Raw genomic sequence first — 27,110 nt, forward strand, 5'->3', positions numbered from 1 at the left:
AGGACAGAGATAGTGTGGTGATTGGGGGATCACCGATAAGGGTCTCAGATGGCCAGCTCTCTGTAGCAGAATGGTAAACAGCAGGCAGCGGCAAACCAGGTGAAACCCACAAACAGAACCCGAGCACAAGAGCACATTTCCCTCCTGTGGTTTCCAGCAACGGGTATTCAGAAGCATTACTGCCTCCAATTGTGAAGTGATTGCTCTGCAAGGAATCTGTCCAGATCTTTGGCAAGATAGTGATCTCACCCTCCCCAGGTAGCCCACTGGGTGGGGAAGGAAGGAAGGCTCCCCACCCCCCATGCTCGGCTCTGGTCCCCTTTCAATTTAACCCTGAGGGAATGCAACCTTTAACAGGAAAAGATTCCTTGTACCTGGTTTGATTATTAGCGTATCAACCTAAGACTGGGGAGACCTGGGTCCAAATCCCTACTCAGCCATGAAGCTCACTGGGTGACTTCAGGTCAGTCATCATCTCACAGTCAAATGAAGGGATAGGGAATGTGAGGTTCTCTAGATGTTGTTGGACTACAGCTCCCATCATCCCTGACCGCTGGCTATGTTAGCTGAGGCTGATTCAACAGGTTCCCCAGTCCTGGCCTAATATAACTCAAGAGTTGCTATGAAGACAAAATATGGAACCGGAAGACAAAAGTGTATACCACCCTGAGCTCCTTATACAATCATAGAGTTGGAAGGGAGCTTGAGGATCATCTAGTCCAACTCTCTGCAATGCAGGGATATGCAGCTGTCCCATATGGGGATCGAACCAGCAACCTTGGCGTTAAGACTTTGTAAAATTATCCATGTTCAGCTTCCATGTAACGCTGAATACCAGCAGGTAAATAGCAGGGCAGGCCCTTGTTGCCGTCATGACCTTGTCAGCTGGTCCTTCAGAATCACCCAGTTAGCCACTGTTGAAATCAGGATGCTAAGGCTTGATCAGGGTAGTCAACATGGTGGCCTACGGTTGATATGGACTACATCTCTCAGGATGTATCCATTGACCATCCTGTCTGGAGCTGATAGAAGTTAGTTTACAACATCTGCAGGGCAAAACATTGGCTACCCTTGGACTTAAATGGACACTGGATTTGTCTGTTTGGCCTCTTCATAAGCTCCCTATTCTAACCTGTATACAGATGACCAGTGCATTTCCAGAATCTCCATGTTTTGCGGCAACTTTGTCAATCCATACTCTTAATGCATAAGTGAGAGCGTAACTTTGTTCATCGGTGATCTTCACAACTATGCAGTGCCTTTTGTCTGATGGGATAAAGCACCAATGCTCTGGTAGCAGCTGTTGCCCCTGGATTTGATGCATGCAGTGATGGAAGAGGGGCCTGAATAAGATAGAGAGGCCATGTTAGGAGTTAAAGAGAGTGAACGCCAGGGTGGTTTATAAGGTCTTGGATTCACAGGGCAATACAGGGCTAGGGATGGCTCAGAAATGGAGGTCAGTGTTCGCAATTAATATGTGCCAAACTGCTCGATAAACAAGAGACCAGCCGGCACTAACTGCCTGAGGCAGATAAGTCATCGAAGGGTCATTTGTAATCAGTAGCTGGGTCCTAGGCAGGCACAAATCGACTAACAATAACTCACTCCAATAAAGAGAGGGCCCCCGAAAGAATGGGAGGAGGTTAGGCAATTACAGCTGAGCACCAGAAACGTCAAGGAAAGCTGCGAAGTAGACCATCCCAGAATACCAAGCAACTCCAATTTCATGTCTCAAGTAGAAAAGTAAATGATCAGTCAAGGAGAAAGAACATTACAGAACGAAATGAGAAATGAACAGCACAAGAGGATAAAACAGCTCAAGTATTAAATGACTGTCCCCCTAAGACCTACTGCATATGTATAGGATAGAGCAGTAAGAGAGAGAGAGAGAGAGGCCAGGCAAAGGGAAAGGTGGTCTGTACAGCTGCCAGCCTTGGGCGCTGAAACCAAGCAATTGCCAGCAGGAATGCCCTGTGGTTTTGCAGGTTGGCAGACACCAAGCATAGGAGCTCCTGAAGCCCATCTTTCGTACATGCAAAATGGCAGATTAAGGGTGAGCACAAGGCTGAATTCCAGACAGAAACTATTGTGTACACACAACCCCCCCGACCTCACAGGTTTGGGTGGCAACAGTAAAAAGGGGGAGTTGAAGTATAGACTCAGCACTGCGGTGGGCAGAGGTGTGTGTGTGTGTGTGTGTGTGTGTGTGTGTATGCGCGTATGAGTTCAAGAGTGTGGGGCAGCCACAGCACTACTTGGGTGCAGGGCCAAGAATGAATTTTCATTTCGTTTCATTTCACTTTTAATTTGTATGCCGCCCTTCAATATTGCTATGCACATGGCGACTTACAGCATCAAAATATACCACAAAGAACACACAGCTTATAATAATCTGATCTAATACAAAAGGTAATAATAAAACCTAACTTTAAAATGAAACGACTTATATCAAATAAAGTAATATTTAATAATCTATTGGAATATAATAGTACGCTATAAAATTAACTCTCAAAACATCAGCAAATGATAATTAGAAATTCACTCTTAATAATTACAATACTTACTAAACTATGAATAATAAAAATAACTGCAAGTCCCAATGCATAAAATGCCACAATATATACAAAACCACATGGAGGATGGAGCAAGCTTGCTTTCTCCTGCTCCAGAGGGTAGGACTCTGGAAAGGAGATTCTGACTAAACAACAGGAAGAACTTTCTGGTGGTAAAATCTGTTTGACAGTGGAATGGACTTCTTCAAAAGTTGCAGGACTCTCCTTCATTGGAAGTTTTTAAGCAGAGGTTGGATGGCCACCTGCCATGGATGCTTCAGCTGTGATTCCTGCAATACAGAGGGTCAGACTAGACGACCTTTGGGTGCACCTTCCCAACTCTAAAATTCTACGATTCTCTCCTTCAAGCATGGTACCAGCTTAGACAACTGCTGTTCCTGTGTGGAGGGGCAGAGGGAGGCCGGCAATGGCTTTTCAGAGTCAGGAGAGAGTTGGAGACATCGGTGCCCTTGGAGAGTGCTGCACATTCAATAAAACCCCCGCACAAAACTTCTTCTATACAGTCAATTATTAGCTCGTGAAAGCACAGAGGGAAACAGCAGACACTTCCAATTTATGGGTGATCAGGGATGCATTTAAAGACCATTATAAATGCCAATTTCCCCTCAAAAGTTTGAAAGGCAACAAATTATTGTGTGTGTATGTTTTCCCCACAGGAAAGCCAAATAAGTTCAAGTGTTCAGTCACAAGGGGGGAAAAACGTCCCAGCCCTACTTGTTTGCCTCTTTCCCCCCTTTCACATTCAAAGCAGCTTCTCCACGTCTTATTTCATGTCTGAGTAAGTGCAATCAAAAACTTGACGGGTAGAATTCCCATGAGGGAAAAACGTAATCAAGATTTCTTCTTCCACCCCCATTAAGCTATTGGCGATTATCCTAATTAATGTTTATCACACTTTGATTACTCCTTGAGCCTGATTTGCAGGTGCTGAAATGCTAGCAGACAGTCCCACTTAGGGAGGTGCTAAACTGCCTTGTGGGGAATTGTAAAGATCAGAGCTGTCAGGCTGAACGCAGGCAGACATAAAGACATCTCACCCATACACTTACCAGTACATGGAGAAAGGGTGTGTTTTTTTCTGCAGCAGATTCAACAGGGCTTGTTTTCACCCTATCTATTTGCTTTGATTTCCAAACTTTACATTTCAATAGAGTTGCTCCTCAGAGTTAAAAAGGTATCAGTTCTCAGACCTCCAATTTTTAAAATATCTTCTTCGTGTTGCTGCAGTAGGGAAGGGCTACATCGTCTTATTGTTGCTGGCATCCGTCTGCCTTGAGCGACAATGGAGTGCACCTTCGGAGGTGAAATCAAACTGCTCCTTAGCAGCACCAAAGTGGCCTCCTGGGGCGGAAGCCTGGACAGTGTGCCTGGAGGTCCAGGGCTGCCCATGTGACAAGACCCCCCCTCGGCCTCACTGATGTGGTCCAAAGGAAAGTAGAGCAATACATTTGGCACCAAGCTAGGCTGCAGCAGTTGCCAGAAGGAGGTGTACAAGACGCCATCCAACCATCTTAGGGACTCCACTCTGGATTTGTGCAGGGTTTACTCCATAGCCTTTGCTTCTCCCAAAGATATTCAGTAAGGCAGCGGAGGTTTAGGATCAGAGCTTTCCTTCTCCTAGATGGGCTACCTTCCCAGGTTGTTGAGCCCCATCTGCCCCTCACTTCCCTCTACAGCAAGTGCACGCCTCCTTGACCACTGGACGTACTACTGGATGGTCTATTCTGCTCAACCGGTCAAAGCCTATCTTTGCATGCAGGGGAAGTTCCTAATTCACCGAGGGTTTGAGACCCATCGGCTACCCTCACCTGGTTTAGCCGTCCAGTCAAAGCCATTCTTGGGGTGCGGCCACTGTCACATGCTGACAGCTTCTAGTAGCCACAGGTGAGAGCTGAGTGCAGGGTGGGGACCACAGGTGGTCAAAGTACCCCAGAAAGAGCACAAGGTGTCCCCCACCAGAGGTACTCCTCCTCCCCTAACACCCCATACACCCTCTCCGTCTTACGATGCTCAGGTAATGTCAAACATCCTAGGCCAGGAGTGTCCAACTGGTCGATCATGATCAACAGGTCAATCCCCAGATTACCGTGGTCGATCGCAGGATCACTCGCATTGTTTATAACAATGCCTCCACCCCCCTCGGTCTTTCCCTGCATTGCGTTTATGCTGTTGCACTGTGTTCGTTTGTTACCGGATGCTGTTGGTGAGCGATTTACTTTAATTCCGCACACTTACTGTTTTAAAAAAGGGCAAGAACTTTGAGAAGCCCCTCCCCAAAGTCAACAACTTTCTGCTCCTCCCCTAAAAAAAGTTCAACAACCTTGACCTGCCCCCCTAAAAAAAAAAAGCTCAACAACTCTGAACTCCAGATCACTGCCAGTTTTTTCCCCTGGGAGTTGGACGTCCCTGTCCTAGGCCACACTGAATGAGTCCACTATGCAGCTCCTTCCTCCAAAAGCACTGCCCTAGTTTCTGGGAGGGGTGGTGCCCATTGAAGGAGTAGGGTAGGGAGAACGATGGACATGGTTTCCTCTGTGCAGTTCAGGGCTCTTTAATGACATCGCCTTAAGAGCACAGGATGGAGCTGAACAAGGGTTAATTGGAAGATTTTTGGTACTAACATATAAGGGCCCTATTCAGATCAGGATTGGGTTACCTGAGAGACCACCTGCGTTCTGCAGGAGAATTTCTCATTAAAGACCCCAAAATATCAGTAGCTCACTGCACAGTAACTGAGAGCAAGGCTTTCAGTGTGGCTAGAGAATCCACTGTGTGTACTTTCCAGAAACTATTAAATACATTTTGTTTTGACACATTTTCCCAGCTAGATTAAAAGGTGCTTATTTTGCCTTAGGTGTTCATTTTTGTTTCTAAGCCTATTTTTAATTGTGGTTTGTTTGTTTTTTGGTATTGTAATTGTTTAAAGGGTATGTTTGTCAACTGCCTTGAGATGGATATAAAGGTAAAGGTAAAGGGACCCCTGACCATTAGGTCCAGTCGTGACCGACTCTGGGGTTGTGGTGCTCATCTCGCTTTATTGGCCGAGGGAGCCGGCGTACAGCTTCTGGGTCATGTGGCCAGCATGACTAAGCCGCTTCTGGAGAACCAGAGCAGCGCACAGAAATGCCATTTACCTTCCCACCGGAGCGGTACCTATTTATCTACTTGCACTCTGACGTGCTTTCAAACTGCTAGGTTGGCAGGAGCAGGGACCGAGCAACGGGAGCTCACCCCGTCATGGGGATTTGAACCGCCGACCTTCTGATCAGCAAGCCCTAGGCTCTGTGGTTTAACCCACAGCGCCACCCGTGTCCCTTCTGAGATGGATATAAAAGACAATTAATAATATTAATAATAATACCCGAGAAAGCAGTAGAAAAATGGAAGCCTTTTTCGCAGCAACGAAACACCTTTGAGAGAACAAGTTTCTACAGAGCACTAGTTTAAATGGGTCTGGGAGAGAAAATCTACGGTGATTCTCGGTATGTTTACCAATTCTGCTCATAACCTTGACGGGGAACTTCTCTATTGATGCAGAAACAGTGATGGAACAAAGCAAGATCTCATCTGACTGTTTTGACGAATTAAACATTGTAAAATTGACTTGGAAATATTGAACAGACAGTTACATAAGTACACAAAATCTATCATTCTGGAAAAAACAGTTTATATACATTTTGCAAGTTGCGGTTGCAGGCATCTATTGTTAACTCAGCTTTTCACTTGCATTATTATTTTTAAAAGCCCCATTGCATGCTCACCCATTTTTTGTTATCATAATGACACTTAAAAACAGGCAAGGGTTTAAGTTACTGGAGGTTTTTAGTATAAAAGCAAGTCAACTTGGCCATCTGTCATGGGTAAAAGCTGTCTTTAAACAAGGCTCCTCACACATTATGTTGTTTATATGTACACTGAAAAAGTAACAGATGATAAGCCTACATACTGGCACACTTGTCAGGAAGCTGGGATAGCCAGCAGCTCCACTATTGCTGCATAATGTGTGCTACAGCCCCCTTGCCCCTGGTTCTCAGAGAGAACCAGTCCTCTGCCTGGACTGGACCACTTCAAGGAGCAAAGTGGGGGCTCACGTGACTGAATGCTCCCCCATACAAGAGGGAGGGAAAACCCATTCAGACAGTCAGTGTGTCCAATAGAAGAAGACTTCTACCCTAACCTCCCCTCCTGCAACAAAATGGAATTTTCAGTCTGTATAGAACTATTTTTTTGTGTGGAGAACTATTTTATTTATTTATTTCTTACATACTGCCCTCTTGCAAAACATCAGAAAGGCGTACAGCAACATTTAAAAACTCTTAAAGTAATACAGGCGGAGGCCATTTTGGGCACATCCAATTGACGCAATGGACCCAGAAGGCGGCAGAACGGGGGTGAAATTGAGGCAGGGCAAAAAACCGCTTATATGTGCCCTGTCGACACATGTGGGGGGCGGGCGGGAACAGAACTCTTGTGTGATTTGGTTATTGGCTGTACAGAACAATCATTAAAATAACTGGATGCTGAAGAAGATGTTAAACAATTGCATAGGCCTGTTGACATTTTAAAAAAGTCTTCAAGAGACACCTGGAAGTCAAAAGAAGAGATGCCTGCCCAATCCCACAGCTTGGGACTGGCGACACCAAGGGATCACCCACACTTTCACTTGACCCGTATTTCAATTGTATTATGTAACAATTACCGTATTTTTCGCTCTATAAGACGCACCAGACCACAAGACGCACCTAGTTTTTGGAGGAGGAAAACAAGAAAAAAAATATTCTGAATCTCAGAGGCCAAAACAGCAAGAGGGATCGCTGCGCGGCGAAAGCAGCAATCCCTCTTGCTGTTCTGGCTTCTGGGATAGCTGCGCAGCCTGCATTCACTCCATAAGACGCACACACATTTCCCCTTACTTTTTAGGAGGGAAAAAAGTGAGTCTTATAGAGCAAAAAATACGGTAATTCCCCCGGGTCCAAGAGCTTTTCTTACTGTTCCACGGCTGTGCCCTATGAAAATTCAATCGCACCTGCTGAATTGGATCTTATCAGATGCACAGAAAAGAGTTTTTTTGCTTAACCGAGCTTTAATTCAGCAGGCAAGGTCAGATTTCAACAACCAACAGCGCCTGGAGACAATAAGTTAGGTCATGAATCCACAGAAGTGACCAGAGGAGGAATGACCACTGGGAGGAGTGTAGAAAGAAGAAACGCTATGGTACATTTGCATCAGCACGGATGCCTTCTTCTGGCCCAGCTGCAACAAAACAAGTCTCTTCCGTATTGGTCTCTACAGCCACAGCAGGCATTGTAACTCTCCAACAGCTTGACTTGACCCCCAACGGCACACTCTTCTATTATCTCTTGAGACAGACAGATGCCAACGTATGTTTCTTGTTCAGATCTATAGTAGTGGGACCTTCATGTAAAATCTGTGAATCTTTATTGTGCTATTGGTAAAGTGGAGACTGGAAGATGGTTGTCAAATCTGCGCTAAACAATACTCAAGCAAGTATATAAAAGGAAGCTGACTCGGGCATCAGCCTTCATTAAATGACACTGACATGAGTATTATTACAGCTGCATGTTTAGGATTAGATGCAAAACAGTCCCTTTTTTTAAAAAAAAAAGTATCACTTCTGACATACACTTTGTAGACTGCACACTTCTAACTTCCTGCAGCTTTTCCTTCCTCTGTATTTTCCACTCTTCAAGTTCAAATCAGTTCATAAGTTTGCCACTTCCATTTGCACAATCTCTAAGATCCAGTCTTCCTTCTGTGTCAACACTGCTGTTCTTCCGGCCGTCTCTTGCTATCGTACATCTGCACTATTGCAATGTTCTCTTTGTTGATTTTACTCATTTCTCATCTCCCAACCTCTTGTTTGCATTCTTCGTTCTGCCGCTTGACTTGGATTTTTCTGCCTGCTGTTCCATTCTCATCTTTGCCCTTCCTATAGGTCTTCCTGTCTAACTCCCTTATCCTTTTTGTAGTCAGTATAAGCTGCTCGTTTGTTCTTAAGATTTTAGTTTATCTGTCTACATGGTGTTTTACAAAGTAGCATAAGCACAAGGCAGATCCCTGATCTGAAGGGGCCTGCACACTGCTCTAGCATTTTAAAAAGTAAAATGCTGGTGGTGTTAGCTCATTTAAAGTTCTCTTTTTAAAGAGAGGGAGGGGAAGCTTCAATGTGCAGCCAAAAATCCACAGGAATGAGAGTACTGAATAATATCCATTGTGTGCCCCTGGGCAAACTAAGATAGTCAACTTGGGTATCACTAGAACTGCATTTTGCCACACAACCACCCACCATTTAAAATAAGAAAACAAAGTTTAAAAAGGGGTAAGATAGGGTTGTCGTATTTTAAAAAGTGGAAATATGGACACAAAAGTTGTTGAGTTTTGCCCAAAGTTGTTGAGCTTCTTCAAAACAAGAAAGAGTTCTTCAGCTATTTTTAATGAAATTCGACAAAATCTACACTTCCAACATGAGCTGCCATACAGATCATTTCAGCAATTTCCGCCCAGACACTGTTAAGAGGGCAAAATACCAGCTATGTCAAGGAAGTTGAGGACGTGTGGCAACCCTAGGGTAAGAATTGGAGATTAGGCATCTTGCCCCAAAGACCTAGGGCTTGGAGTCCCTAGGCCACCCCCTAACAAGGCCTCTGGCATCCACGTTGGTTTTTAAAATGGCTACCTCCCTGAATAAAGTTGTGTTGTGTTCACACATACTGTATTGGCCGGAATATAAGCCTCACTTTTTTCCAAATTCTAACCATGAAAAGTTAAACTGTGGCTTAAATTCGCGACCTTACAAAAACTGGCTTTTACGACATCGCTGCTGAAACAGACATACGGTAAAATGGAACGGGTGTGAGTGCCTGCAGAATTGTAATGGAGTGTCTTATATTCAGGCAATGTCTTTTTTTTCTCCCCCCTCCCCTTGGATTTTAAAGGTGCAGCTTACATTCGGGTGCTGCTTATATTTGGGCCAATACGGTAATAAATCTTTCCATGCAGTTACGGGTCCTGTGTAGTTCTCCTGACATCCTTGGTGCTGTCCTATATCTCTCCGGTCACAGAGAAATTTCTTCTCCTCAAACTACTGAGAGATTTGTCCTTTTTCATGAGTCTGTTAACAAAAGACTTTACGTGCCCCCCCCCCAGCCTCCGAGCCCTTTCTAATTTCAGACACGGCCCATTGACAGTACATTTAGTCAAAAAGGAAAGACTAGAGAGAGGGAGAGGGAGAGATAGCGTAATCTTCCATCCAAGTGTGAAGAGCAGACCTTTCGCACTTCTTCTCCCTTCCCTCCCCACTTTGTTGCTGGGAGTTTGCAGTGAGAGATATTTCAAGCTGCAGAGTGTTATATTTCCAGACAGCTCCCTCCCCACCAAACCTCTGACTGAAGGCATGCCTGTAAAGTGAAGTGACTTCTCTGAATCTGCTCCTTGGGGGCCCAATGAGTGGAAGAAACGTACCCATAAGAAAAGAACATGAAATTGAACTCCAGTGGGAGGGCTTAGGGGTTGACTGTGATGGGGAAAGGCAGACCTTCCCGCTTTTATTAAGACAAACAAGGCTGGCAAAGGAAACCTGCATATGATGCCTTCTTGCAAATCACAAGAGACCCGAAAAAAATGGGTGGGGAGGGGGCTGGTATATCATGCAACCAGAGATAAACCTCCTTGGTGAGAGTGTTGCTGAATTATTTAAAGGAGTGTGCAGATAGCATTGATGTTGAGATGGTTGTCAAATTTGTTCACGTCTGCTGATATCTAAGGGTTTTTTATAATGGAAAAGAAGCACTGCGCACCACAAAAAACCCACTGCCCTCCCTTTCACCTGAGCAAACCAGATACATCCTTCACACGAAGTTCCCAAATAAAGGTTCTGTCAGGCACCAACCAATTTAATCAGTCTCCTTTGCTGAGCTATCACTATCAGTGGCTGCTTCTTTGCATTTGTCGTCAAATTTCATAGAATTGGAGAGTTGGAAGGGACCCTAGGGATCATCTAGTCCAGGGGTCAGAAAGGCTTACTGGGCATGGGCCGGATCACTCCTGCGGAGATCCTCCGTGGGCTGGGTTGGCGCAGCATGACGGCGGAAATTGCGTCTGCGCGTGTCCACGGTGCCGGAAATCGCTTCTGCACATGCCCATATGCTGAAAATCACGCCTGCGCAGATGCAATTTCCGGCATTAGGGCCTGTGCAGAAGCGCTTTCTGGCGTCTGGGCATGCGCAGGAGCGATTTCCGGCGTCTGGGCATGTGCAGGAGCGATTTCCGGAGCTGCGGAAGAGAGTCCCTGCACCGTGCTGGTTTAGCACGAGTAATCGCCAAATGGGCGGCTCGCTTTGGGGGCAGCTCATGGGCCGGTTAAACGGCCTCCGTGGGCCACTTCTGGCCCATGGGCCTTAGGTTGCTGACCCCTGAATTCTAGTCCAACCCCCTCCAATGCAGGAATATGCAGCTGTCCCATACAGGGATCGAACCTGCAACCTTGGCATTATCAGCACCATGCTCTAACCAATTGAGCTATCCAGGCATGGACCTCTAAAAACTGAAGGTATGCTGGGACTCAAACAAGCTTCTCTATCCTTTCACATGTCCAATTTTTCGGGCAAAACAAAGTAAACAAAGGGCTTCAGGAGAAAAACTAAGGAAAATGGGGTCCCCTCCCCACTTTTTTCCTGAGCCTTCACATCTCTACGACTCTTTCCTCCTGGGAAGTGAGTGGTTCCTCTAGGGCCTCCTCAATTTCTCAGGAGAGGCATGTTCAGCCCTTGAGTGGGTAGCTGAACGAGCCAAACACTTCCGGACCAAGCTGCCATGACAGAGGACCCCACCCTAGAGCAACCTGTCCAGACAAGCATGACCCTTCCACACTTGGCCACAGCCAAAGCTGATTAAGGACACAACTTCTCTCTGGATGTGCTATGTATGAGCACAGGAAGCTGCCTTGTGCAGAGTCAAAGCACTGGTCCAACTAGCTCACCTTTCCAGCATTTCAGACAGGTGTATTTCCCAGCTTTACCTGGAACTGAAGCTGAGACATCCTGCATGCATGCCAAGCAGACACTCTACCATTCTGCTCTGGCCTTTCCCTGCCATTTAAGTGCTAACTATCCTAGCAAGCTGAAGAGCGTTCTTCTGAAGCCTGACCTTCGTATAATATATGGGGAAAGGAAGAACTGCAGCCAGATTTGCTAAATACACCAGGCATTTAGAGTCGAAGCATGTAGCAGCTAACTATATCAACCTTCTGCACTTGGCATTTCCCAGAACGCAATTTGCTGGCCTAAGAGACGTTATGCTATTGAACTGCTTAGAGGGTATACATGCATTAGGGGCCAGCAAGCATACACATGCAGTGAGTAACACGCCTTCCTGGGGAGTTGAGAGTCACCATGCAGAGATGCTAGAACAAGTTGTCCTTAAGCGATACAAAGCACTGTTCTCCCAGGGCACTGGTCCCTAATTGGTGGGCGTATTGCTCTCATTCAACAACATTTGACTCTTGTCCTGAAATCTATGCTGCATTTTAAGAAATATACTGATGCCATTTGCAATTCCATCCAAGATCCCTGGGGTTGCTTATGAGGTCCTGCTAACTGCAATATAGAAAGGACAGGGAAGGAGTCAAAATGCCCTGTAAGTCCCACAAGCGGCTATGCCGGTAAGGCTTATAAAATGGTGCTGCTCTGTGTTGCCAGCCATTACGGAATGGTATGTCTACACAGCAGGAAACAACCATTCTATTCTCCTAATGTCAATTGCTTCTATGATTACAGAGAAGATGGCAGGCTTCTGGAGAGATGGCAGGCAGGATTGCTCACTACAGAGGCGGATTTAGGGCAGCGCAACTGGTTCCGCCACCACTGGGGACCTTGGAAATATGCCGCCCTGTACAAGGCCATTTGAAGCCCTTAAGTCAGGCTTTGGGAAGGAAGCATGAAGCTCTGGTAGGGTCCTAGAGCCCTCCCTATCTCCGTCCCAAAGCCGGGCAAGCGCTTAACGGGCTTTGAGAAGGCGCCCTTCTTGACAACCACACTGCTCACACTGCCGTAAATCTGCCCCTGCTGCCATACTGAGAACAGAGCCTAGGGGGCTAGCTGGACATATAAAGGGCCCCATTACCTTCAGTAGCTTAGGGCCTCATCACACCTAAATCTAGCCCTGACTGCAAAGGGTGTGGTTTCCAAATATTTCCACGTTTCCATCTGACTTAGGATTCATGGAGAGGGAAACCACAAATACCATGCACTGTGGCTGCTGGGAGGAGAAAGAGAACCACATATACAGGTAAAAAAGTGCAAATTTTACCTGCAACATAGAGGCCCATTTTAAAGCTAGGGCCTCAAAAGGTTAAAGACTAAAAAACATATGAAGAGCCCAGGTGAATGAGACCAAAGGTCTACCTACCTCAGCATGGCAGCCCAGAGGTCTACGTAGTTCAGCATGGCAGCCAACCAGATGCTCATGGGAAGTCAGGAAAAATATGACACCCAAAGTAAGCAGGGCCAAGGCAGAAATAAATCCAAGGATGCCCACTACTGGAAATTCATATCTGCGTGGATGTGTCTGAACCCAATCCAGGCTGAAGTCTGTATATGCTACACAATTCTCATGACTTGCTCCTCTCTTTTCCCCTCGCCCACCATGTGAGAATATAGCCTCCTCTTTATTTAGGGAGAATTCCCCAAATTACTATGCCAGCACTGCCCTGGTGGCATCCAAAGTTGATCTGATAATCGGCTTGGGCCAAAGGTCTCAGGCTACAGAGCAGAGGCCACTTGTTTTTCAAGTGCCACTAAAAACCTCCTTCAGTTTCTTTCGGAAGCAAAGTGTCCTGCCTGCAAAATCCCAGACTCTTCAAAACGCACGTGGCTTCGATCAAGCGTCACTCGGCACGACATGTGTACACAGCATTACGGTGAGCAAGGGTGGCAAGTACAAATCTCCCCAGTAAGTTTTTAGCAGGTATTGCTTGGCAGCAGGGACAGTGTTCCATTTTGGAAGGGTAGCCATGCCGGTCTGTTATGAGGACAACGAAAAGCTTCCTGGCACCTTAAAGACTAACAAATGCATGAACTTCTTTTGTGGCATGATAAAACTTAATTCATCCATTTTTATGTGCTTTTAAAAAAGAGCTCGGACTCTGGCCTGCCACCTACCTACACTGAGCAACTCATGTACCCAGCGTGTCTTTGGGAACATTTGTTTAACTGAAGTGCTAGAACCCAGGATACGAGGGGGCTGAGTCCTGTGCAATTTATAAGGACTGGCTAGGATTGGTCTCCAAAGCTGCTGTGGAAACTCTCTTGTGGGAGGCGAGCAATCAGGTCATTGTGCGGGCAGGGGTGTAGGAAAGGGGGGCGGGGAGCGGTCTGCCCCAGGTGCCATCATGGAGGGGGTGACAAATTATCAAGGAACAATTACTGCCCTACTAGGGCGGTTCATAAAAAAACTTTTTTTAAAAAAAGCCTGCTCCAAAGGTCTTATCTTACTGCACTAGGGATTATATAGCTACATATGAAATTTCATGCATATCAGTTAATATCTTGACCCTCCTCCACAAAAATAGCTGTTTACTTGGCCGTTTTCCTATGTCGTGAAGGATGAAATTTTAACAAAGCACATGCCTTTGCTAGACTCTTTTCAGGCACCTGCTAAAAGCATTCTTCTTTAGGCAAGCATACCTAGATGCTTAGGAAGCTGAAGTAATTTTAATTTTAATATTTTTGTTTTTGTATGTTTTAAAGTAGGATTGTTCATTTTTCTTGATTTTACCTCTATGGTTTTTTTTGTTTTTTTGTTTTGGTAAACCACTTTGCAGGCTTTTTAAAATAAATTTTATTAAATAAACAAACAATAAATATAAATAAAATAAAATTACACAAGCCAAAACACAATCCATCCTGTAGATTTAAGTATCTGTCCATAGTCGCCTACTTGTTATCAGAGGCTCAGAATCCACATTCCTTTGTAAGAAAATATGAAATAATGTAAAACCATTTTTGCAGGCAAGAAAAAAAAATTCAAATGGGGGGGGGGGTTACAAGAAATTTTCTGCACAGGGTACCACCTGACCTTCCTACGCCTCTGTGTGCGGGATCTCTGGCCTGCCTGGATAATGATGGCCAACCAGCAGACATCTGAACTACTACCGACAATGCTTCACTTCAAAATGCTGGAAAGTTGTCCAACTCTTGATGCAGATGTCCTAGACAGCAACCATTCTGTCTCCAGCTTCCCACTTTCCCCCTTTTTAATGTGCTACTGGAGCACACGGTAGTCGTTTTGCAATAGAGTGGTGACTTACCAAGAAGGGCAGGACAGGGCACAAATAAACATAAAATTTTCATATGCTAATGTATATAGCAGGGAAGGCTGTGAAGAATGTGACTTGTTTGCCTGCTCAGTCTGAAATCCAAGTGCTAGCCATTGATGGGCTGTTTCAGGAACCCTTCCATCCTCCCTTTCTCAGAACTGATTTATCTTTAAACTGCACTCGAGTTAGACAGCCCTTCAAATAGAGGACTTTCCTCTGTAAAGCACAAAACCTGGCCTCCCTATTTTGCAAGCTCAGGGGCATCTGGGTTGTATCTAGTTGCTGGATACCTGCCCTGGCCTATGCAAAGAGTTCTTGAACTGGTTATCACGGAACACACGAGAAGGATTGTGCATGTTCTGGGCTTTTAAATAGCAGCCCCAACATCTTGCAGATCTGCGCCATTTATTCTGCAGGTCATGGATTAAGAAGCTTATGGTACAGCGACAGGTATGGGGAGAGACAATAAGTTACATAGAGGCCATTGCAGCGCACCCTCTGATCACTGGAATGCTATCCAACTCCTCTGGCCTCCAAGTTTTCAACACACATTTCCAATAAAATCTTTACACACGGCATCTAGAAACTTTTCAAAACATAAGCTGAAAGCCTTGGGAGTCAAGTTTCAGCAGTTTTTGGCATTCAGGTAGAAGTAAAACACCAGCAGACGCAGAGTCCTGCATTACAGACAAAAACACCTTTAGGATGAGGGGAAAATCTTAGTGCACATTCATCCCAAAGAAGTCCTGTGATGGTGTGATATAATGCCCAGAGTCCTTTCAACCAGTTCACTGCAGATGCTGCACCAGAGGCACTCCAATCCATACTCTCAGCACAGCTCTCTTTTTGAAGGCTCAAAGCTTAACACTTCACCCTGATAAGCCAGAGCTCCCCCCCCCCCAAAAAAATGTGAGATCCATACATCTTATCTCAAGATAGCAGAAAGAAAAGGTCATTCTCTGCTAAGTGGTGAGATTCTCACCTTGAAAGCTTTCCCTCTGATTGGCACAGAACACCCAAGGTTATGGAACTTTTAATCAGACGCCTGCATAATTACCGAATCATTATTAATTATATCAGAGAGCTCCAAGGAAAGGCAAAGCAAACAAAAGGCCTGATGGAGTCCCTCCTGTTGTAGGAAAGAATTAGTAATTACAAGCCAGAAGTGCACTCAAGAGTAAGGGAGCAGTGCCACGGCTGGCGTTCCGAGATTTGAGTGTGACAGGCATGCTAAGAGAGGGAGCCCTTTCTCCCAGGGAAGGAGGGGAGGGGCACTGCGGTATACAGAAATAACTCATACGTTCCCGTGGTAGAAAGCAAGGGTGGTTAACCTGTGCCCCCTTCCAGATGTTGCCAGACTACAGATCCCATCAGCCCTGACTGGGCTGGCTGAGACTGATGGGAGTTGTAGTTCAGCAACATCTGGAGGGTTGCAGGTTAGTCACCCCAGCGTAATGTGTAAGACCACTTCAAGAAAATGGGCCACCTGTGAACTGGAGTCCTGCCTCTATCTTTTGTCATAATCTTGTAGACATCCCTTCCTGACATTCTGCTTTCTGCTTCTGTACAAGGGGAAGCATCTGGGGCAGAATGCCCTTGAATAGCAGTTTCTGGGGATCATGAGAAAGCTGCTAAGCTCATGTCTTGCTTGCGAGCTTCTCATAAACACCTGGTTGGCCACTATGACAGCAGAATGCTGGACTTGACAGGACTGCGGCAAGCAAGACCTGACTGCAACAGCACAAGCTCCACTTGCAATTCCTGGCCACTGGGAATGTTTGCATTTTTAACATTTACTTGTTTTGTGGTGGGTGGGTGAAAAGAGTGGCTTTGCTATACACTTCTCAGCAGTTACCTTACCTAGCCTCTTCAGTGCACATTACAGTGGTACCTTGGGTTAAGTACTTAACGCGTTCTGGAGGTCCGTACTTAACCTGAAACTGTTCTTAACCTGAAGCACCATTTTAGCTAATGGGGCCTCCTGCTGCTGCTGCCGCACCGCCGGAGCACAATTTCTGTTCTCATCCTGAAGCAAAGTTCTTAACCCGAGGTACTATTTCTGGGTTAGCGGAGTCCGTAACCTGAAGCGTATGTAACCTGAAGCGTATGTAACCCAAGGTGCCACTGTACTGTTTTAAAACCACACAGATCCAAGGCTACATTTGTGATGTGCATGTAGACAAGGGTACAGAAATAAGATATTACAGTCGGTGTAGCTGTTGATGCAACAGCACTTAATTTGTCACAGCCTAACAGTGCTCAGAATTAACACTGTAAGAACAAAGAACGCCTGAAGTCTAAATCGCACCCGCTTTCTTGAAAGCTGAATTATATTTGGAAAGTGGCACCCTCACCCCCAACACCCATTTGCGGTATTCCAAATTCTGACAGCCCCGCTGCAACTGGAAGGTTGATTTGTTTAATTTAGACCATTTATATATCCCACGTCTCCATATGCTCGAGGCAGCCCACGAATAGATACACAACACTCCATTTAAGAACAGCAGCAACTTAATAGACTAAAAAAACCTAAGCAACGTCAGAGTAACACTTGTGTCTCAGTGACAATTCAAATCATAATGCAATAACTGCCCAATATAGTAATTCAGTCTCATTTTACAAGGTAGACAGGCTCTGCCATGTTTCCTAAAAGCTGCTGGGGGAGACATAGATGGAGATTGCTCCATAAACATGAGGCTACTGCTGTAAGGCCCTGATACTTGCTATGTCATGGGTGAGGAACCTCAGGCCTGGAGTTCCAAATGTGGCCCCAGGTCTCTCTGCAGGGTCTTTGGGACTCTGTCCAGGCAACACACATCCTTGCTCTTAACTGGCCCTGCTCTGCACCCTCCTCTACTGATTTCATGTAACTGGAATGTGTCCTTGACCTGTGATAAGGCCTCTGGTTTGCCAGCATGGAGAGTGGAGCATGTCTGGCCAACCTAGATGGCCCCAGAAGGTTGAGCATGGGGGAATGTGGCCAGGATGCCCATGCCTGCTATAGATATTCAACAACACGCAAATAAGGAATGCAGAACAGGGCCCTTTTAGACTATCTTAACAGGTGGTACCAAGCAAAATAGCGAACACAATTTTGGTTACCGTCAACATTCCTGTGGAAAAGATCCTGGACTAGATTTCTGAATAGCAGGGGGGCTACAGGAGACTTTCCTAACATATTATTGTTGCTGGGAGAGCTACCAGAATTTTGATCATCTGGGTTTTTTGGGGGGGGGGCAGGGGGAGACTTTCCAATCCTTAATTTGTTAGGCATTAATCAACTCCTCTGTTGTGTGGGGGACAAGGCAAGGGCAAGGGCTGTCTGGACTCACAGAGCTGCTGCTTTCACAACACTGATCCATCACACAGAGATGTGAGGGCAGGCAGTAATCTGGGCCTATTCAGATCCTAGCTTTCTCCACTTCTTGGACTGCCAGACACACAGAGGCTAAAAAAACCTAAGTGGGTGATTAAGCACCCACATAATGTACTTCTCCATTTCCCACCACACAATATGGCTGAACCATACCTGTTGAAGATATCGCTTGAGACTTTCTGCAGGTACTGAAGTGCATCTGCTATCTGGTGAATAGTTTCTTCTCTGTGGAGGTCAGGCTGGATGAGGGGAACTGAGTACGTCTGTCCCTCAAGGAAATACTTCCGGGTCACAGTAGCCATTTTTGCCTGAGAAGACAACCAACAGCTTGTTAAAAGTTTATTCATGCCCATGTCAGCATCCTGATTCCTGGGAGTAGAGTTCTATTCTAGCCTCCCCACACCTAGTGCCCCCCAGATGCTATGGACAACAACTTCCATCAGCCCCAGCCAGCATGGCCAATAGCCAGGGACGATGGAGTTCTAGTCCAACAACCAGCTCCAAAAGGTTGCCTTGCCAACCCCCGAGTTTTCTAGTGCCATGCAAAGCTTTACGGCAGAAGGCTTTTGATAACTTTGATTGTTACCTCCAAGTCCATCCCTTTGGACTTCTAGAGAGTCTGGGATCATAAGCTCATGGCAATTATTTCAAAGATGCAAGAGCAGATCAAATTCACAGACACAACTGCATTAGTGAGTTAGTTGGTTTTGCTCATCCTCACAACCTATGCACCAACTAGTGCCTCTAACCATTATTTGTACACAATATTAGTAATTGCAAAAATCCAAGTGCTGCTACATGGAATTAGAGCTCCCCGATTTACTCCTCTGCAGGGCCTGTACCAGGATTTGGGGACTGTCAGGCTACAGAGGATTTGGGGAGGGGAACACAACCCTTCATTTTCCACTGGGTGCTTGAGAATATCAAAGTGAACCTCAGGGGCCCAGGCATTTGGTCGACCCAGCAAACCTCTAGCACCAGCTCCACTCCTCTAGAAGCACGTGCCCAGAAGTCCAAGTGGGATTCATTTCTTACTAGGAGATGAAGGCAGACTGGTAAGACAAAAGGAAAAGGAAAAAGCTTACGCCAACAGAGTTCATCCGACAAACCGGAATTTACTCCACCACCTTCTGGTACTGAGATTGTTCCCCCCATGAAGAAGTGATAAAGAGAGCATCAGACAGTGGGTCATAGGATTTGGCAGCTCCATCATCAAAATAAGTCAGGAGTGCTGAGCAATATCAATTCAAAATGACAGACTGGCAGGAGAAGCCAGAAACACCCTTGAAGTTGCAGTGTTTTTTTTAAAAAATGAAAAGTTGTCAAAGAGGCTTTTATCTTCCCTTGTGACAGACAGAAGTGGGCCAAGCAGTGGCCCATTTTGAGAGGGCTACACCTCGCTTCCAGATGAGAAGTAGTAGGACAGCAGGGATGTCAAGTAGAAGAATTGGAAAGCTTTTTTGGAACACATCTAACCGCAGTGGGATTCCTCAGGTTGAAAAACAGCAAAATTGTGCTGAGGTTCTGGAACTAGCAAACACAAGTGGGCAATATAGGGGTGTATTTAACCTTTTGTTTGAATGGACACACAGAGAGCAGAATCAGCCATTTTGATCCCACTTGAGACAAATTTTTAGCACAGTGTCCAAGAGGACTTATGTGCATACAAACTGTCCATGTAAAGGTTGCGTCTGCTTGGCTGGTTATTCAAGGATCCTAGAAAGTGCAGGCACAGCCTACATGGTATAACGAGTCCCTTGTAGAGAGATCTCAGAACCTTTTGAGGACAAGAACTGGCTGGACCCTGTCTGATAGTTTCTGTGATCTGTTGGTGCACCACAATCAAACCGTTACAAACAAGGTCTCCACCTTTAGGTTAACAAATTCACTGCAATTTTCTAAAGATGTCCCCTATGAACTGCAAAGAGGATCATCCACAGTAGTATTTTGCTGGTGGTGTTAATCTCAATTTGTACTGATAATTTTTAGTGTTGCATATTAGTACTATGAATTGTCCCTGCTTCCCTAGTGTTTGTCCTAGAAGGAGTTTAGATCTGCTACCAATTTGTGATTGTGGGTACATGTACCATTTGCATGTTTTGTAATGTTCACTGTGCCACAGATAAAATAAAAGTGCTCTGGACGAAGAGGAGGGAGGAGATAGTTGTCACAAGCCCTTCATGGTAGCAGACTTCAGATGTGAAAGTTTTGTGGACACAGAAAACATCCAGCAATTCTGCCCAAGCTTTCTTAAGCACACCCACAAAATGCTGTTCCTTAGTGCTCTATTAGCAGTTTGATATTTGCATGTAGTTTTTGGAAAATGCAAATCCTTCCGAAGCTACACTGCCATTCTGTCAAATCCTATCTGTGTTGCCCAGCAGATTATTGGTCCTCTTGTCTGTATTTGCATCCAATGGGGAGAAAGCATTATGCATTCTGTCCTGAAGGAGCACAAATCAGATAGATAAATCTTTGGAGAGTGGAGGATAAACTCTTGATTCAGCAGAGCTATTTGAGGGTGGAGATGTGTTGATCTCCAAGTCAAGCAACCTTCAATTTGCATTTATTTAGAATAAGCAAGGAGGTGGCAGATACCTAGGTAAGACAAAATGAAGAAGGGTTTTTTTTTGGGGGGGGGGGAAGCTGAAGTCTATTTATACCCTGCTTTAATTAAACTGTGTTCCATGGTGTTATTAAGCAGCAATCAAAGATGCAGATGGTACTGATTTGATTGGCATGAGTTTCACTGCACTGAATAATAAGAAACTTGCCCCTATAAATAGGTCTAATCATCATCTGATGGGTGGAAGGAAGAGCTGGGGGGGGGAAGCATAAGTATAGGTGTAATTAGGCCCTCCAGCAGATTGCACTTCACAGGCTGTTTGGCTGTTCTCATTACCTGGCACTTCTCTAAATACAGCTTCTGTGCTGATGAGCCGAGCCTGGATAAAGATCTTAAGAACCAACATCAACTTAATTCAAACAGCTCTGGGCCACATTCACTGTCAAAATGCACTGTTCTGCAGCAAGGGAGGCCAGGTGGAGCTAGCCTCCCAAGATCTAAAGTGGGCAAGTGCCCCAACAGGGAATTGTTATCTCCAGCTGTGCCCTCCTTCCCAAGTCACAGGATGAGCTAATTAAACTGGGCAGGCACAGCCCGTCCAAGTACACAGAGGAGCTGGCAGAAGAGGCAAACGGTTCTGCAGCTTTCAAAGATATGGTGGCTATCTTTTCCCTTGACAGAAAGCCAGTAGTTCAAAGCGTGTCCCACAAGCAGGCAGCTGGAACGCAGAAGGTTTAACGTCCTGATTCACACAAGAGACAAAATGTTCACATACAAATGGTTTAAACCATGAGTTTCCAAACGGTGGCTACAAATTTCGCCAAGGTGGACTGCAGCGTGTCTGTGAAGGATGGTGGGAGAAAGATCCTCCCGAGGCCCATTTAGCTACATAATAGGTTCCCATCAGCCATCTTCATGACAGCTTTTCTGGAATGCATGGTTGCATGAGAGCATTACATGACAGCTTCCCCTGCCCTCAGAAGGCAATAGCTATCCTGACATCAAATAGGAAACAAGAAAAGAACATAAGAAGGAAGGACCTCTGCTGGATCAGGCCAAGGGTCCATCTAGTCCAGCACTCTTTTCTGACAGTGGCCAACCAGATGCCCATGGGAAGTCCACCAGCAAGACCTGAGGGCAACATCACTCTCCCCACCTGTAGCAACATGCACACACACAACAAAAAAAGAGAAGTTTTAACCTCAGGGGCTCATTTTGAACACACTCAGTGTTCCCCGTGGCAGAAACTTTATGGATTTCTAAAGTATTTGGTCAACTAAAACTTACCGTCTCTTATCTGTTCTACAACCAGGAAACCCCTTTCTTAAGCAGCTTGCCAGCTTGTATGTATGCTTGTGGGTCAGTGTCTATCAGAGAAGAAAGCCTCAAATTATCTCCCATTCCATTAAATAACTGATGCTAACACAGAGAGTCCCATGAGTGCTTTAGACAAGTCAGTTCTTGGTTCCCACCAGAGTACTTTGTAGGGCTGTGAAGGGCATCTGGGCTTTTTCTCAATCTATTTAACAGCTCAACATTTAAGACAGGGGTGGGCAACCTGTCGGCCCCCAGATGCTGTTGGACTATGGCTCTCATCCTGGTGGGAGCTGAAGTCTAATGACAGCCGGAAGGCCACAGCTTCCCCACTCTTTTCAAATCCCTCCTTCTTTTGCCTGAAGAGTATTAGTGACCTTCAAGTGCCAGCAGCATCTTCCATTGGCTGCTACAAGCAGAGTTTTCATAACCTTGTCAGATATGGTAGGCCCAGTTCCACAAAGGAGTTCAGCCATTCCTTGTCCCCATCAGGGTCCAGCTGTGCATGCATAACCAGCAGTTATGATGGCAAGTTGAGCAGCCATGATGGATCAAGATGGATGCCACTGTTGTGTCTGTGACATGTTTGTGTAAGCTGCCTGGATTTCTGTGCAAGTTTTTGTTGCTGTACTAGTTGAAATGTTTGCATCATGGCAACAGCAGCAGAAAAAGTCACAAAGCCAATACAAAGGCGAAAGCATATCATGTTTTGTCAAGCCAAGGCTGGGATGCGTCCAAGTGCCCTATGTGGAAACCCACTGATAAAGAAGGGGTCCCAGTTACTTTCTTCCCCCATCAACAAATATTATTGTACTTCACGGTCTACATCTTAAATGGGTGTACCCATAGCAAAATCAATGCAAAATTGATGGAAAAGTCCACCCTCCTGGTTCTCTTACTAACTGGTATATTCAGGGTTTCTTTCTTTCTTGCTGTGTTATTTGCCTTGCTTCGCATGCTTCACCCAACTGGACACCACAAAGCCTAGCCTACTACCTTTAATTGGTAACTATGAATTTTATTAATCTAATATACTAGGAAACATACAACTGCTTCACAACCAGATAAGCTGAACGGAGTTAGGAGACTGATTGCATTGCCAATACTATTCATTAGTTCATACCATTATTAAACCACTAATTCATTGCTGTGTTATATCCAGTTGTTTTAAGATGCTATGAATTTCATCATACGTAACTTGCTTTATTTTCAGATATTTATCTTAGGTAACCTATCTCCTATAAATTCTATAAACTTTCATGTTACCATTAAGCTCTGAACACAAAAAAACCTAAGTGATTTGTTTCAGGTGCACTCTTGAGTCTTGATTTTCATTGGTTAAGCTTAAAAATCCCTGTTCCCCTGGGTTGCTGCTGAGCAAATTCAAGCCATGATTGGGGGAGCCAATGAGTATTAGTGGATTTGTCAGGGTGTGGTGTGGTATGTACCAGTCTTGAATGGATCAAATTCAACACAGGGATCTCTGTTTTGTAAGGGGTGGGGCTTTTGGACTCCACTAACCTGCATATAAATTAAAAATTTGCCCAGGTATTTTATTAAAAAGAAGCTGGCACATCACCTTTCAGAAAGAGAGCAGTGAAGCAAGAGCTGTCTCACCCTCATTGTCCTTTCAATCACAATATACTTCCTTCCAGACAGATAAGTGCCGATCTTAAGGAACACCTTAGCCATTTTGACATCCTTTCCTATTTTCTTCAGTAATTGACAAGACACTGGAAAAGGCCAGCTTCAAAGCTAACTTCCCCATTATCTGGTCCCATGGATGCAAGGCACTGAGGCCTCACAGTCAGACGCAAAACTCCCTACCCCACACTAAAAAGCGCTTTTAAGAAAAAGACAGTCCGTGATGTTGAACTCCAACCCCCATCAGCCCCAGCCAGCAGAGCCAATGGGCAGTTGCAGTCCAACATGTGGAGGGCACCACATTGGCTACCCCCCTTTTAGGACTTTTCTTAGGAGGTGAATTCAGAATACAGTGGTACCTCAGGTTAAGTACTTAATTTGTTCCGGAGGTCCATTCTTAACCTGAAACTGTTCTTAACCTGAAGCACCACTTTAGCTAATGGGGCCTCCTGCTGCCACTGAAGCAAAGTTCTTAACCCGAGGTACTATTTCTGGGTTAGTGGAGTCTGTAACCTGAAGCCTATGTAGCCTGAAGCGTATGTAACCCGAGGTACCATTGTACCCATTTCTCAGCGATTTTCATTGGAATTTGGAAGGCATGGTGGTTATATTTCGGTATCTGACCTAAGCTTAGATTTCTTTGTATGTGGAGGGAACTAGCCTATCCACTAGCCACAACAGATACACTCTGCCTCCATGGTCAGAGTACTCAGATGATGCTTCTGAACATGAGTTGCTGGAAACTGCACCTGGTTGGCCACTGGACTGGATGAGCCACTGGCCAGACTCAGCAGGCTCTTCTTGCGTTTATGAAGACGTGCTTGGGAGTCTGAATGAACAACACATTAGATGGCTCTGTTTCTCGAGTCCTTCTAGATAAAAGTAAATAAAAGCATACTCTTGCCCTACTGAAGAAATACCACTGCTCCCAATTCACGTGGCACAATGAGGGTGCTGCCACACATGCACTGGCATATGCCTGGCAAATGTATGTTATAAACTATAAAATGGAAAACTGTGTTGATAAACACACAGACAAACACATGCCACAATGCCCTGAATGCCTGTGACTTGCTAGTGTAGTGATATTCAATTTCACATTCTGTGATCTATGACAAGCGCATGGCAAAAACCCTTGCCACATAAAGCAGGAATAGGTTCTGTGGAGAGGCTGTTGGAGAAGTTTCAAAACTGAGTTCTTACCCCTGCCCCACACTACACGTTAGAAAAATTAAAGTAAAAGTGTCATATGAAGACACAGTGGAGTCCATATCTAGATAAAGAACATGTTTTCTTCCCAAACTTGGCTTCATAGCTATTTTCTCTCTCCAGGAAATCCAGGAACTAATGGTCATGTGAAGTTGCAGGAACTCTCGTTCAGTGTTTCAATTTTGGGAGGGGAAACCACTTTAATCCAAAGCTGATATAGAAGTATGCCCCACCAGTGTAAAATAGGCCTGGTTTTTTTTATAGCTTTCTCCCTTCCTTTCCCATTCATGCTTATTTCCTACAAACCAGAGCACATTCCCTCTGTATCTAGTCATTGCCAACTAATCTGTAGACACTGCACTGAGTACAGTGGTCCCTCGGATTACATACGCTTCAGGTTACATACGCTTCAGGTTACAGACTCCGCTAACCAAGAAATATTACCTCGGGCTAAGAACTTTGCTTCAGGATAAGAACAGAAATCGTGCTCCAGCGGAGTGGCAGCAGCAGGAGGCCCCATTAGCTAAAGTGGTGCTTCAGGTTAAGAACAGTTTCAGGTTAAGAACAGACCTCCGGAACGAATTAAGTACTTAACCCAAGGTACCACTGTACAGGAAACCCTATGCAGCCTGACCATGACCAAACCCATTATGCTCATCCCACCAATCTTTTACACTTGGCACTAAAAGAGAGAATCTGTGCTCCTTACAAACTGAGGCAGCCCTGAGTGCTTCTGTATTCTCTCTCTCTCTCTCTCTCTCTCTCTCTCTCTCTCTCACACACACACACACACACACACCCCAAAGCTGCACAAGAAAGTGGGTCTTAATAGCACCTAGCAATCACCAGTAGGAAACACCCCAGTGGGAATGGCTGCCAAGGGACGTGTCCTATTTCTTCGGGCCCAGCTTTTTATTTGCCCTGGAAATCAATAAGCTAGAAAATAAAGGCAGGTTGGGTTGCTTCTGGACAAAGATTATCTCAGGATGGGGTCAGCACCGAGGTTATTAAGAGACAAAATTGCTTTCCAGCACTAAAAAACAATTTGCTTTGCTCTCCTGCTCTGCAGCCAAAGAACACAACCTTGCTGTTTTCTTAACAGTTTACTCTCGGGAGAAGGAAGAGGAAGGCTATAACTCTTGTCCACCCTCTTTAATCTACTGCAAGTGTGTGCTTTATGCCTGAAAGTTAATCAGGCTGGTTCTCAATGAGAATAATGAAGATGCCACAGAATACCCATGCCACATTTGTAAGAACTCAATTGTTTAGTGTGGCAGCATCTGCAACTTTGGAATTCCCTGCCTATTGAGATCAAGCAGGCGCCTTTACTGTACTTTTTAAAGCACCCGATAAAAACATTATTGTTTAGGCAAGCCTACCCAGACGCTTAGAAAGCTGGGGTAATTTTAATCTGTTTTAGTATTTTAACTTTTGTATATTTTAAAGTATGGCTGTGATTTTTTCTCGATTTTATTGTTTTATCTTTTTGTGAACTGCTGTGAGGTTTCTTACAATCAAGCGGTGTATATCTTTTTATTTAAAAAAACATTAAATCAGATAATAACTAGCCACGTCCCGTCCCTCATTTGAATACAAGGGTACATTTAAGCTATGAAGCATAATAAGAGTCTGGCATATCTCAAGCATTTGGGGGGAACCAAAGGACAGTATGATTTGCCTTCTTTGCTCCATATTCACTAAAATCCCCATTACTTGCATGGAGCAGAAAAAAGGAACTGGAATCTGGGGAATCCCTGTTTTTCTGGGATGGGATGATAACCCTGGTGCTCCTAAAATTCTGCCAGTCCAGGCAGCTGCCTGTTGAGCTGTGACAAAGCTAAAGAAAGCTGACTGTAAAAAAACAGATGCCAAATTTGCATTTTGGGTTTTTTTAAAAAATAAAAAATTCACAAGCTACAGCTAAGTGAGTCAGAAAGCCTCCAGTTCAAATCGCTCAGCTATGAACTCACAAGCAGTCCTTAAGAAAGCCACTATTAAGAGGATAATTATACTAGCCTAGCTTTCCTGGTGGCTATAAGCATTACAGAGATAATGTGCATGTAGTGCTATAAACAACCCCAATTTACTACATTT

At 45.0% G+C, this 27,110-nt stretch overlaps 1 protein-coding gene across 5 annotated transcripts in view; it reads right to left on the reverse strand.

The window, feature by feature from the left end:
• Nucleotides 1-27,110, reverse strand: part of WASHC1 (WASH complex subunit 1) — a 65,001-nt gene that overhangs the window by 26,009 nt on the left and 11,882 nt on the right. For 4 of the 5 annotated variants that reach the window (XM_083572374.1, XM_083572373.1, XM_083572376.1 and 1 more), the window contains exon 2: nucleotides 18,437-18,591. In XM_083572374.1, coding sequence (XP_083428500.1) covers nucleotides 18,437-18,591 — 155 coding nt within the window. Of the gene's footprint in view, nucleotides 1-18,436; nucleotides 18,592-18,869; nucleotides 18,966-27,110 lie in introns of those variants that run through there. The other variant, XM_083572375.1, reaches the window with a different exon arrangement.

Source organism: Podarcis filfolensis (genome assembly GCF_964270895.1).
Source record: "Podarcis filfolensis genome assembly, chromosome: 10".
NCBI classification, from domain to species: domain Eukaryota; kingdom Metazoa; phylum Chordata; class Lepidosauria; order Squamata; family Lacertidae; genus Podarcis; species Podarcis filfolensis.